The sequence below is a fragment of the Panthera pardus genome, unplaced genomic scaffold, assembly GCF_024362965.1.
Source record: "Panthera pardus isolate Hobbes unplaced genomic scaffold, ASM2436296v1 HiC_scaffold_12, whole genome shotgun sequence".
NCBI classification, from domain to species: domain Eukaryota; kingdom Metazoa; phylum Chordata; class Mammalia; order Carnivora; family Felidae; genus Panthera; species Panthera pardus.
In genome coordinates this window covers 48,737,731-48,752,494 of record NW_026526677.1, presented here as the reverse complement: position 1 = coordinate 48,752,494, position 14,764 = coordinate 48,737,731, and the positions used below count along the sequence as shown (strand labels likewise).

Sequence of the window (14,764 nt, the reverse complement as noted above, 5' to 3'; positions counted from 1 at the left end):
TTCTAGAGACCTTCACCTATTAATCAAATTCCTTTGTTCTCTACAATGATAGTATCAAAGTAACTGCAGCAAAGTAACAAAAGATATGGCCTTTTTTAGGTCAACTTTATTGTGTTTTATTCTTTTCATAAAGGTGTTCAATGATTTCCTTCCTACCAAAATGAGAATCTTTTTTAAAATTATAAAATACATGCTTGCCATGTTTTACATAATTTAACTGTGCCTGTCTCTGTGTGTGTCTAATCCATAAACCAGAAATAACTATTGTTTAGGACTTACTACAAATATCTTTATATATGTGTGTGTGTGTGTGTGTGTGTGTGTGTGTGTGTGTATACTTTTAGGTAAAAAATAGAATTATATTAACTTTATGTAATTTCCCACCTACCAACATATATATAATGGAAGGTTTTCCATATGAGCACATGTTATAGATCTACCTCTTTTTATTTAGTAGCTGATCACTATTCTAAATAGTTGTACATAATTAATCAATATCTGAATGGTAAACATTTAGGTTGCTTTTTTAAAAAATGTTTATTTAGTTTTGAGACAGAGAGAGGCAGAGCTTGAGCAGGGGAGGGACAGAGAAAGGGAGACACAGAATCTGAAGCAGGCTCCAGCCTCTGAGCTATTAACACAGAGCCTAATGTGGGGCTCGAACTCATGAACCATGAGATCATGACCTGAGCTGAAGTCGGATGCTTAACTGACTGAGTCACCCAGGCACCCCTAGGTTGCTTTTAATTGTTGCCATTATAAACCATTATCGCTAGTCTATTATACTTTAAAGCAAGAATGTATTCCAGTAAAGATAAATTCTCTCTGATCTCATCAATTTGCTTAAATAAGTTACAAAGTGCTTGTTATAAGATTACACTTTGATGGTAAATTTTAAATTAGAATTTCTCTTTTTAAATTTTTATTTTTGAAGGAGAGAGAGAGAGAGAGAGAGAGAGAGAGAGAGAGAGAACGAGAACATGAGCGGGGGAGGGACATAGAGAGAGGGAGACACAGAATTCAAAGCAGGCTCCAGGATCTGAGCTGTCAGCACAGAGCCCAACGCAGGGCTCGAACTCACGAGCTGTGAGATCATGACTTGAGCTCAAGTTGGACGCTTACCTGACTGAGCCACCCAGGCACCCCTTAAATTAGAATTTCTGAGAAAGATACCCTTTGAAATGGATTTGAAGAGAAAAATATGCCCTGTAGAAAAGCCCAATAGCAGTACCCTAAGATATTAATGTGTATAAGTTATAAGGTTATAAAGAATAATGACACAATGAACACTCATACAACTGGTTTAAGAAATAGAATATTACCTTTACCATCAAAGATCTCTATGTTCATCTGCCCTTCCTCTCTAACCTTTGAGGTAACTTTCTTCAATATTTTGTTTATTATTCCCTTGATTTCCTTTTTTCCCAGTTTTATCGAGGTATAATGGACAAATAAAATTGTAGTATACAATGTAATGATTATATATATATATATATATATATATATATATATATATCCTTGCTTTTCTTTATAGTTTTACCATATACATGTTGTATCCCTAAATTGCATATTTCTAAATAATACATTACATGCTTTGACTTTTATACTAATGGAATCATATTGTAATTGAATTGCCTTTTTATTTTTGTGCAAAATTATCTTAAGATTCGTCCACATTGTTCCTTGTAGCTACCATTCATTTTCTCTACTAAAAAATATTCTAACATAAAAAGGGGTGCCTGGCAAGCGTCAGTTAAGTGTCCGACTTTGGCTCAGCTCATGATCTCACAGCTCATGGGTTCAAGTCCTGTGTCAGGCTCTGTGCTAACAGCTTAGAGCCTGGGGCCTGCTTTGGATTCTGTGTCTTCCTCCCTCCCTGCCCCACCCCTGTTTGCATTCTGTCTCTGTCTTTCAAAAATAAATGTTAAAAAAATTTTTTTTAAAACCCCATAATTTATTTATTCATTCTACTGCTGGTTGGCATATTAGTTCCTTTGTTTTCTGCTATTTCAAACAATGCTTCTATGAACATTTTTGTGCATGCCTCTTGGTGTATATGGGTAAGAGCTCATCTGAGAGTGGAATCACTGGGTCAGAGAATATGTTCATATTCAGCTTTATACATAAATGACAAATTATCTTATTTCTTAGTATCTTATATCTTACTAAATTTTCTAAAGGAGTTATATACTACTTTACATTCTAACCAGCAAAGTTTAAAACTTCCGTTTGTTCCATAATTTCACCAATATTTGATAATATGATTTTTTAATTATTCCAAAATCGTGAATGTAAAAGGCTATAGCATTATGGTTTAAATTGACACTCTCCAATTATTGACATATGTCCTTTATTTCTAGATAATCTTTCTATACACCTACTGACCAAGTGGGTTTCCTTTTTTCTGAGATACTTTTTTTAAGTCTCTTGTCCATTAAAAATTTGTCTTTTTCTTATTGATTTGTAGGAGTTTTTATTTTATTTATTTTATTTTAGAGAGAGAGTGAGCATGAGCAGGGGAGAGGGGCAGAGAGAGGGAGAGAATCTTAAGCAGGCTCCATGCTCCGCATGGAGCCCAACATGGAGCTTGATCCCATGACCTTGGGATCATGACGTGAGCCAAAATCAAGTTGGATGCTCAACCAACTGAGCCACCAAGGTGCCCCACTTGTAGAAGTTTTTATAATCTGAGCACTAATCTGTTGGCAGTTATATTCTTTGCAAACATCTCTCACCCTGAGGTATGCATTCACTCTATGGTATTTTTTGATGAAGAAAAGTTCTTAAGTTGAATGTAGTCAAATTCATCAATCTTTTATTTTAAGATCAGGATGATTTGTAACTGGTTTAACAAATCTGTCCCTACCCCAGAGTCATAAGGATATCTCTTTTAAGGATTGTTTGGAAAATTAGATAGCCTGGCTTTTCATATTTAAGTCTTTAATCCACGTGAAAGTGTTTTTAGTGCATAGTGTGGTACACATACATTAGTGAAGTTGTGTACATTTTCACCTAATTGTCCCGGCACTATTATTGAATTTTTCATCATTTTGTCACTGATCTGAAATGCCCCCCCCTTTTTTTTTTTTTTGAGAGAGTAAAAGTGTATTTGTGAGCAGGGGTGGAGCAGTGGGAGAGGGAGAGAGAATCTTAAGCAGGCTCCAAGCCAAGTGCAGAGCCTGACATGGGGCTCAATCTCACAACCCTGAGATCATGACTTGAGCCGAAATCAAGAGTCAGATGCTTAACCCACTGAGCCACAATGGCTCCCTTGAAATACCAGTTTTGTCATAAGTCACATTTCCATATATGTGTAGTTCTGTTTATTATCTGTTCTCATCTGTTATGAACATTCTGTTCTAGGGGTCAATCTAACTACTATATAGTGTCTTAATTACTACAATCTTAAACTAGTCAAACATTATTTTAAGTTTTATTGAAGTATAATTGATAAATAAAATCATAAAATATTTAAAGTGTACATCATGATGACTTGATATATACATACATCATTAAAGGACTCCCATATTTACCTGTTTTATTGTTTTTGTTTGGCGCAAATATTTAAGTTCCACTTTCTCAGCAAATTTTGAGTATATAATACAGTTTTATCAATTACGGTCACCACATTTTACATTAGATCCTGAGGCCTTGGCCTTATAATAGCTAAAAGTTTGCACCTCTTACCAACTTCTATTTTCCCTACCCCTCAGGCCCTGGCAACCACTTTTCTACTCTTTGTTTCTAAGAGTTAGACTTTTTTTTTTTTTTTAAGATTCTACCTATCAGAGATAACATGCAGTATTTGTTTTTGTCTGTCTGGCTTATTTCACTTATCATGATGCCTTCAATGTCTATCCATGTTATCACAAATGGCAGGATTTCCTTTTTTCTCATGGGTGAATAATTCCATTGCTTATATATAACACATCTTTTTCTATTCATCTGTTGATAGACACTTAGATTGTTTTCATATCTTGGCTATTGTTAAAAATGCTTCATTGAACATGTGGGTACAGACACTTCTTCAATATCCTGTTTTCCTTTGGATATACTCAGAAATGGGACTGTTGGATCATATGTTTTAGTTTTAATTTTATGTTTTTAATAGTAGCTGTATCAATTTACATTCTTACCAACAGGACACAAGGGTTCCCTTTTCTCCACATCCTCTCAACACTTGTTATCTTTTACCTTTTTTGATAATAGCCATTCTAACAAATGTGAGGTGATATCTCATGGTGATTTTGATTCCTATTTCCCTGATGATTAGTGATGCTGAACACATTTTCAGGTGCCTTCTGTACATTTGTATGTCTTATTTTAATTATTTATTTATTTTGGTATGTCTTCTTTTAAACTAATTTTTGATCTGACAGGACCAATTCCCAAGTTGCTGTTGTTTTTAGGAATGTGTTGGTAACTGTAGTTTATTTATTTAATTTTTAGAGAGAGAAAGCACACAAGCAGGAGAGAGGGGCAGAGGGAGAGAAAGAGAGAGAAAGAGAGAGAAAGAGAGAGAAAGAGAGAGAGAGAGAGAGGGAGGGAGGAGAGGGAGAGGAAGAGAAAGAGAAAGAGAAAGAGAGAGGAGAGAGAGAGAAAAATACAGAGCAGACTCCATGCTCAGCAGGAAGCCCCACACAGGGCTTGATCCCTCGACTCTGGGATTATGACCTGAGCCAAAATCAAGAGAATGCTCAACTGACTAAGCCACCCAGGTGCCCCAGGGATGTGTTGGTAATTCTTAGGTTTTTGCTCTTCTAGTTTGGATTCTGATAGAAATTGCATTGCCTCTATTGATTATTTTGGGGAGAACTGCTATCTTTATCTTCTAATCCATGGACATGGTATATCTTCCATTTAATTAGGCCTTCTTTCATCCATAAATTTTATTATTAATTATATCTGGCAATTCTCATCTTCCAGTGTAACAGAATTTAATATGCATTTTGTTTAGTTTCTCTAGACTCCCACAGATAGTCTTTGAATTTTTAATATTTAATAACATTTTTCTCCTTGTTCAAAAAGTTTGAAAAAAGAAAGTTTGAGAAATAATTTTTGTATCACCTGTAAAGAATATAATGCCAATGTAATAAATTATCTAACAAGTGAGACAGGATGGGGTAAGCAGATTATTTGCTTCTCTTAAATTGGTATCACTATTTTGTGGGAAGTTTATTTCTGTAATATAATATATATATTTTTTGAAAACAAATGGAAGTATGTTTTGGCTTTATATGCGTAGTGTTTAGCAAATACTTTATGGAGTAATTCATTTATAATTTGGATTATCCATCATTCATTACCCTCTACCTTAATAGCACAACCAAAACCTGACAATGGCATGAATAATTAAGTAGTAATTATTAAGTAATCTGACATTAAGTAATATAAAAATGAATGTTTTAAAGATGACTTTTCATTTTCAGAAAGCTTCCTTAGAGAACAAGTAATATAACCTAGTATTTTTCAAGAGAAAATAAAAATGTTTATGCCAAGTAATAAGCGTTTCTGTCCAAAATGGTATGGATATTGGTTCTTCATCTTATTCACTGTGGAAGGCTCAAGAACTGGACATATCAGTAATTACAGAATCTCCTGGGAAAATAAAAAGTAGTCTTAAATATTAGGAATAATCTAAAAGAACTAAAAATTACCTGTAGAGTACAGTTCATCATCCTTATTATGTAGTCAAACTGTTGGTGGTCTAATATAGCCCTGTTTTGCTGGACATGCAAACCCAGCTCATCAGTGAGACACTGTCTTGCTGCCTTTCCTTTAAGGGCTCTCAATGCAGCTGGAAGGGTCTGAGGACAAGAGAGGCAGAAGTGAACAAAAGGAATCAATGCAAAAAAGTACTTTCAATCACACTAAAAATTCAAGTGCACCTTATCTATAAACCATTTAACAAAGTTATTAGAATTAAACTTCTAGCTTCTAGAAGAGTTGATTTGTTATTAAGAACAACTATACATAAATATACGGGTTAACAGTTAATTTTATTTGTAAGCCAGCATGAAAAAGAAATAGAACTGATTCATGTGATAAGTTAAAAAACAAAAACAAAAAAACATTAACTTCACCTAAAAAAAAAAAAACTCAACAAAACTTTGGTTACCAAAATACTCATGACACTTAGACACCTCTTTTAATAACTGGCCACATCTTCATGGCAAGAATAGAAGGAAAAATTTAAATGAAAATAAACACAGGTGATTTTATACCTTTAAACTGGTTATTTAATCAGTTTTTTAATCACAAGTCAGTTTTAATTTATGACTAGAAAATTCTAAATCTCCCTTCCTCATTTCAATATAATAAAGGACTCAGATCAACAAATAGAAATGTCCAGATTTATGTATTAAAACTCTTTCATTTCATCACCCAGAAGAATGTCTCTTCCAGTTTACCATTGAGAGCCTAGTTAATGTATTTTATATAAAATAGTAATAAGCTTATTTAACTTTGAAAACCTAAAAAATACAGAACAAAGGAGCAACTAAGAAGGAAGGGAAGAAGTCTGAGAGAAAGAGGGCACAGTATTACTATAGGCAGGCACAAGAAATAGGATGGAAACCTAAAGCAAGAGAAGCAAAAGGAAGTCTGTGATACTTCAAGCATAAGAGAAAATGGAAAACAAAAAAAGTCAAAACCTAGAAAGGCTTGGGGTCATTTACTATAAGGGTAAAAATGTTACTCTTTTCATGCTTTAGCCTCCTGTAATAGATGCTCAGAGCTATAATGAGTCACTAAGAAAAGATTACGTTACATTCAGCATGTTTTATTTAAAAAGTCAAGAAAATGTGTTTTTTTTAAACACTGTTTTCAATAGCGTCTCTTATGTTTATTCCAATAACATTATTATACTGGGAACACTGTAAACACTCTGATTTTTTTAAGTTTATTTTTGAAAGAGAGAGAGAGAGAGAGAGAGAGAGAGAGAGAGAGAGAGAGACGGAGGCAGAGAGCCAGGGAGACACAGAATCTGAAGCAGGCTCCAGGTTCTGAGCTGTCAGCATGGAACATGACATAGGGCTTGAGCTCACAAACCATAATATCATGACCTGAGCTGAAGTCAGATGCTTAACTGACTGAGCGACCCATGAGCTTCAAGAAAATGTGCTTTAATAAGACCCATTTAAATTGAATACCACTGTTTCTATAATTCATTACTTATTCTGACTAGATTCTTTGCAATAAATAAAATTATACTTAAAATGTTAAATTTCTAAGTAAAGTAGGATTTAGTGAACAATGTTTAAAAGTTTGAGGAAAAAAATGCCTATTAGTATTTCTCTGGTAGCCACATAACTAGGCTTGGCTAAGATTTTAAATCTTAGACTTGATTCACTTAAAATGATCAAAACGATCAAAGGACACTCAATAAAGACAAGAGATGGAATTAGAGGAGAGGTTATTTGGCAAGCTACACATGTAAATCTGAAAGGGAAATGATGAATGCTTACTTGGGAAAGATGGAATTTTATTACCTTTTCAGTCTCCAACGTTTTATTTTCAAATATGAAAGAGATGCAATTTCTAACAACTTCCAATCTCTGTGCACTGTTGAAAACTGTTGTCACCTTATCCATTATGGAGACTAATAGAGGAATATAAAGACAACACAAACAAATTAAACCTCTTTGGCAACTACAAAAGCAAGAGGAATATTAGTATTTACACTTTATATGACTATAACTATTTACATGACCAACATTTAGAATTTATTCTTTTCCCTGGTTGCATGGCACTGGAGGTATTCCATTTTATTACTCTGATTACATATTTAGATTTTGAAGTGTCAGGCTAGTCAAAGGCTTATACAGGATAATATCACAGGATAGCTTCCAAAGATAAATTGAACTATTATGCAAATTAATTGATACTGCACAGTACAATTGTATAAGCAAAAGTAAATATCTATTTTTTTTTAAGTTTCTTTATTTATTTTGAGAGCATGCCAATGGGGGAGGGGCAGAGAGGGAGGGAGAAAGAGAATCCTAGGCAGGCTCCATGCCTGTGCACAGTGCACAGAGCCTGACGCAGCAACTGAACCCACACCAAATGCCCCAATTTTTAACTTGAATTGTAAACAAACTGATAAAGTTTGGGGCACAGTATCATGAAAAAAGTAGCTAACATTTATATATGAGAGGACTACTAACAAAAAAAGAAGCTGATATTTCTAAGATATTACCAAAGGAAAACCACATATGACAAAAAAATCAGATTCTACAATTCTGAGTAGAGGGGAATTGAAAAGACACCATACAAAAAGAGAAATGATTATGGCCCAAGAATTACTATATGAACTTGGGAGTAACTTTTTACTCCTATGAACTACGTACCAGTCACCTTTACCGTAAGATTGAATAATTCTAGTCTAATACACTGGAAACCATCAAAACCCCAGAGGAGAAAGCAGGGAACAACAACCTCTTTGATCTCAGCTGCAGCAATTTCTTGCTTGACACATCTCCAAATGCAAGGAAATTAAAAGCAAAAATGAACTACTGGGACCTCATCAAGATAAAAATCTTCTGCACTGCAAAGGGAACAACTGACAAAACCAAAAGACAACTGACAGAATGGGAAAAGATATTTGCAAATAACATATTGGATAAAGGGTTAGTATCCAAAATGTATAAAGAACTTACCAAACTCAACACCTAAAAAACAAATAATCCAGTGAAGAAAAGGGCAGAAGATATGAATAGACACTTTTCCAAAGAAGACATCCAGATGGCCAACAGACACATGAAAAGATGCTCAATGTCACTCATCATCAGGGAAATACAAATCAAAACCACACTGAGATACTACCTCACGCCAGTCAGAGTGGCTAAAATGAACAACTCAGGAAACTACAGATTCTGGCGAGGATGTGGAGAAATGGGAGCTCTCTTGTAATGTTGGTGGGAACACAAACTGGTGTAGCCACTGTGGAAAACAGTGCGGAGGTTCCTCAAAACGTTAAAAATAGAACTACCCTATGACCCAGCAATAGCACTACTAGGAATTTATCCGAGGGATACAGGAGTGCTGATGCATAGGGGTACCTGTACCCCAATGTTTATAGCAGCACTATCAACAATAGCCAAATTATGGAAAGAGCCTAAATGTCCATCAACTGATGAATGGATAAAGAAGATGTGGTCTATATATACAATGGAATACCACTTGGCAATGAGAAAGAATGAAATCATGCCATTTGCAGCAATGTGGATGGAACTGGAAGGTATTATGCTGAGTGAAATAAGTCAGAGAAGGGCAGATACCATGTTTTCACTCATGTGGAACTTGAGAAACTTAACAGAAGACCATGGGGGAAGGGAAGGGAGAAAAATAATTACAGAGAGGGAGGGAGGCAAACCATAAGAGACTCTTAAATACAGAGAACAAACTAAGGGTGGATTGGGGGGTTGGGGAGAGGGGAAAAGGGTTATGGACATTGAGGAGGGCATTTGTTGGGATGAGCACTGGGTGTTGTATATAAGCGATGAACCATGGGAATCTACCCCAAAAACCAAGAGCACACTTTACACACTGTATGTTAACCATTTTGACAATAAATTATATTTTAAAAAAATCTAGTCTAATACATAGGCTAAAATTACTTAAAATAAATTTACCTTATGAAAAGAATATTAGAAGGATATAAACCAAAGTAGTATTAGTTAAGAGTGTTAATTTCACAAAGTACTGTATCATTGGTACAAATGATGTAGTATCAATCATTCTTAAGCCAAAAAGAAAGACCCCTTATATATTTTTTTCTTTTTATTTATTTGAGTGTAGTTTCCGGTGTACAATTTAGTGATTTGACAAGTTTATACATAATGCTTTGTTTCCAAGTGTAGCTACCATCTGTCCCATTATACTGCTATTACAATACCAAAGACTGCATTCCTTATGCTGTGCCTCTTATTCCTGTGACTTATTCATTCCACAACTGGAAGCCTGTATCTCCTGTTCCCATTCACCTATTTTTCCCAACTCTCCCCACTTCCCTGGCAACCATCAGTTTGTTCTCTACATTTATAGGTCTGATACGGCTTTTTGTTTAAGAGCCCTTATATTTTATGGTTGCTCTTGGAATCTAAAGGCATAATCCCTTTACTTCCCCGCATACTTAAGAAGAAAGACTATCATATCTTACTTATTAGCATCCCTTTCATTTCATCAATACAAAATCTTTTATCTTTCAAATCATTTTTTAAACTTTTTTTTGCAATAATTTTAAGCTCACCAAAAGTTACAAAATAGTACGGAGAAGATTCATGCACTCCTCACTCAGCTTTTCCCATTGGTGACATCTTGCCTAACTAGAGTGTATTATCAGAATCAGGAAATCAATTGGCACCATATAATAGACAATAAAACTCAAATTTTACTAGTTTTTTTTTCAATTCATTTTTAATCATATGACACTGATATTCTTCATGACCATGATGGTTAAATAGATTATTACACATGACTCTTCTATGAAATGCTCGTTCTTAGTTGTGTGCTCTGGTGCTTCCCACACATGTAGGTCAGTGGAATAGACTGAAATAGAAATTGTTAAGTAGGAAACTTCTTAGAGTCTCCAAATAATACCACATACTTTATTGAGCAACATCTTTAAGCTGTGTTTATAAACTTTTAATTCTAAAATCTCTTCAGCAACACTTTAAATTTTCTTTAGGACAAGCCATTAAAACATCCCACATTTTCTGATAATAAGTCTGTTACCATGTGGGAATTATTGTCTTCCTTTGAGACCATGAGTTAGTTCACTCAGAGAAGAAAGCTCTTCACTTGGAGTTACTGATACTTCAGACTGGCCAAACCCCCAGTTGTGGCGTTCTAATACTAGCTTTCTAACGTCTGATGACAACTCTGGTTTGTGGGCACTTGATTCCCAGGGCTTCCTTTCTAAGGCTTTGGCTTACCAATGCTAGTTCTGGCTCCCCTGAGGAATAGCTCGAAACTAATTAACCTCTCACAATGTGAATGCCTCCTAAGGTGACAGCAATTTTACACTCATGAAGTGAGTATCATGTAAAATGAAACTTTCATACTGTTTAATTTTAGTACAAGGGAAATCCCGACTCTTATCAACCCAAATGAACCAGAAAGTTGGACAGAGGCCCCTGCATTCATTCATTCGTTCGTTTATTCAGATTTTACATGCAGGGCCAAATACTGAGTCATGTGTACCTCTCTCACTGATTACAGTGATATACTCCACATGCATCTAAAGAATGAATTTGATGTGGATTAAAAATGAAGAAAGTAAAGAGATCAAATGAGGATAATATTGAGACAGTTAAGGCTACAATTAAAGCAAATTAAACTTTATCAAACTTCATGTGGGTATTTAAAGAAAGAACTTGGTGTGCCTGGGTGGCTCAGTCAGTAAAGTGTCTGACTTTGGCTCAGGACATGGTCTCACAGTGTGTGAGTTAGAGCCCTGCATCAGGCTTTCTGCTCTCAGCTCGGAGCCCACTTCCAATCCTCTGTCTCCCTCTCTCTCTGTCCCTACCCCACTTGTGCTTTTTCTTTCCCTCTCTCTCAAAAACAAATAAACATTAAAGAAAGAACTCAACTAGCTTATGATTATTAAAATAACCTGACTAATCCCTTCAAAAGATAATTATTCACCCTAATGTGTCTACCTTCTCCCTCTTCTTCTCTATGTGAAAGTTCAATCAATACTTGAGTAAAAGGTATTCTTAGGAAAATAATGGCAAATTAACATTACTAAATAAATAAATAATAAAAGTAGCATTAATATTACTACATATGTAATATAACATTAATGTTAACAATGTGTAATTATTAAGCTTACTATGCAAATATACAATGACTATACGGTTATTCATTGATAATAAAACCACACTTACTTCCAGGTATGATAGAACAGTCTGTAGCAAACTAAAATTCCTACAGGAACAATTATAAAAGTCAGATAAAATGCAAAACGATCTATTTAAATGTATCAGATTGCTAAAGAAGCACGAGGACTAGAGGACCTAAAATTCCAGAGAAGGAGAAAAAAGTTGGAGAGGTGAGTTAACACACACATCCAAATTTTCCCTAGGCGATCTACCAATTTTGGGTACAGATAGAAGAGTACTGAGAATCCAGGCTTGAATCTGGCATATGGCTAGGCTGACCAAAAGTTTCTGGTGAAAGCTGAACTGACAAAAGTAGATGTGTGCCATGGTCTGTAGGTAAGCCTCTAAAAGATCAGTAAGCAAATGTATAAATAAAAAGTTAACAGAGATAAATTATGGAATAAGAAAAATAGTTTATTAATCCAAAAGAAAGCAAGAAAGCAGGGGAAACATAAAACAGGAAGATTAAACAGAAAAAAAACAACCAATAAACTACATTAAGGCCATTACTATATCAGTAATTATATTTACATAAAGATAAATAGTATATTAAGTAATATAAGTAATATACTAAGATAGACTGGCTAAAAAAAAAAAACCCCACCACATGCTGTTTACAAGAGGTATACATTTTTTTTAATCAGTATTTTTTTTAAATTTTTTTTTTAACTTTTTTTTTTTTTTTTTTTTTTGAGACAGAGAGAGACAGATCATGAATGGGGGAGGGTCAGAGAGAGAGAGGGAGACACAGAATCTGAAACAGGCTCCAGGCTCTGAGCAGTCAGCACAGAGCCCGACGCGGGGCTCGAACCCACGGACCGCAAGATCACGACCTGAGCCGAAGTCGGACGCCCAACCGACTGAGCCACCCAGGCGCCCCGAGGTATACATTTTTTTTATGTTTATTTGTTTTGAGAAAGAGAGAGAGAGGGTGAGCAGGGGAGGGGCAGAGAGAGAGAGGGAGACACAAAATCCGAAGCAGGCTCCAGGCTCTGAGCTGCCAGCACAGAACCCAACGTGGAGCTCAAACCCACAAGCTGAAGTGACCCAAGCTGAAGTCAGACACTCAACTGACTGAGCCACCCAGGTGCCCCTACCAGAGGCATATATTAAACATAAAGCCCTAGAAAATTTGAAAATAAAAGGATAAAAAAAGATAAACCATACAAACACTAAGCAAAGGAAAGCTGGCATAGCTATATAAATATCAAAGTATACTTTAAAGAAAGAAGTATTACTAGACACAAAGAGGAACATTTCATAATGATAAAGGGATCAATCACCAGGTTGCTATGATATATCAAATATATGTGGATCCAACAAATCATCTCCAAAATATATGAAGGAAATTATGGATAGAATTAAAATGAGAAATAGGTAAATTCTACTATTATCACAGGAGACTATAACACATTTCCCTCAACAGCTGAAGAAGAAGAGATAAAAATCAGTAAAGAAAGACAACCCACAGAATGGGAAAAAATATTTGCAAATTACATATCTGATAAGGGACTTATATACAAAATATATACAGAACTCTTATGAATCAATAATAAAGAGACCAGTAGCCCATTTAAAAATGGACAAAGGATCTAAATACACATTTCTCCAAAGAAGATATAAAGAATGGTAAATAAGTAGATGAAAAGATGCTCTATAACATCAGTGTATATAAAGAAATCAGAATGCCCCATACATTGCTAATGGAAATGTAAAATGGTGCAGCTGTTTTGGAAAACAGTCTGGCAGTTTCTGAAACTATTAAACATAGACTTACCATATGACCCAGAAATTCCACATCTAGTGATATACCTGAAAGAACTGAAAACATATATCCATACAAAAACTTACACATGAATGCTCACAGCAGCATTCTGAAAACAGTAGTCAAAAAGTAGTCAAAAGTAGGCAAAAGTAGAAACAACCCAACCACCCACCTGTTGGTGAGTGGACAACAAAGCGTAAATATATATACTTACATATACATATACATATACACACACATATACACACACATACATGTATACATATATGTGTATCTCCATACGATGGAATATTATTCAGGTATAAAAAGCAATGAAGTATTGTTACATGCTACATGGATGAACCTTGAAAATATTATGCTAAATGAAGTCAGTTACAAAAGATCATATACTGTATAATTCCATTTATATAAAATGTCCAGAATAGGTAAATCCATAAAGATAGAAAGATTATTGCCTAACGGTAGAGAGGAGTGGTTTTGGTGGAAAATGGGGAGTGACTACTAATGGGTATGGGTATTTCTATTTGGCATAATGAAAACAATCTGATATTATGCAGTGAAAATGGTTGCACAACTCTGTGGATATGCTAAAAACCACTGAATGGTGCACTTATTGAGTTTTATGGTGTGTGAAATATAACTCAATATAGCTGTTTTTTAAAAAGAAGATTCTATAGTATAGCAGTTACATTAATGGTTACTGTTTGTGAGAGACAGTGAATGGAACAGTGTTTCTGGGTGTTAACAATGCTCTAATTCTGGTTATACAAGTTTGTTCACTTTGTAAAAATTTGTCAAAATTTTTACAAAATTTTACAAAAATTCATCACTTTCATTTTTGTGTCTTCTATCTTGATAAAAGGTTTACTTTTATTTATTTATTTTTAAAAAATTTTTTTAATGTTTTATTTATTTTTGAGACAGAGAGAGACAGAGCATGAACGGGGGAGGGGCAGAGAGAGAGGGAGACACAGAATCGGAAGCAGGCTCCAGGCTCCGAGCCATCAGCCCAGAGCCCGACGCTGGGCTCGAACTCACAGACCGCGAGATCGTGACCTGAGCCGAAGTCGGACACCCAACTGACTGAGCCACCCAGGCGCCCAAAGGTTTACTTTTA

General features: G+C 35.1%; 1 protein-coding gene across 5 annotated transcripts in view; it reads right to left on the bottom strand.

The window, feature by feature from the left end:
* Positions 1 to 14,764, bottom strand: part of SBF2 (SET binding factor 2) — a 479,282-nt gene that overhangs the window by 176,127 nt on the left and 288,391 nt on the right. For all 5 annotated transcript variants that reach the window (XM_053899995.1, XM_019456278.2, XM_019456281.2 and 2 more), the window contains 2 exons: positions 7,491 to 7,600; positions 5,658 to 5,807 (listed from right to left, as the gene is read on the bottom strand). In XM_053899995.1, coding sequence (XP_053755970.1) covers positions 5,658 to 5,807; positions 7,491 to 7,600 — 260 coding nt within the window. The remainder of the gene's footprint in view (positions 1 to 5,657; positions 5,808 to 7,490; positions 7,601 to 14,764) is intronic.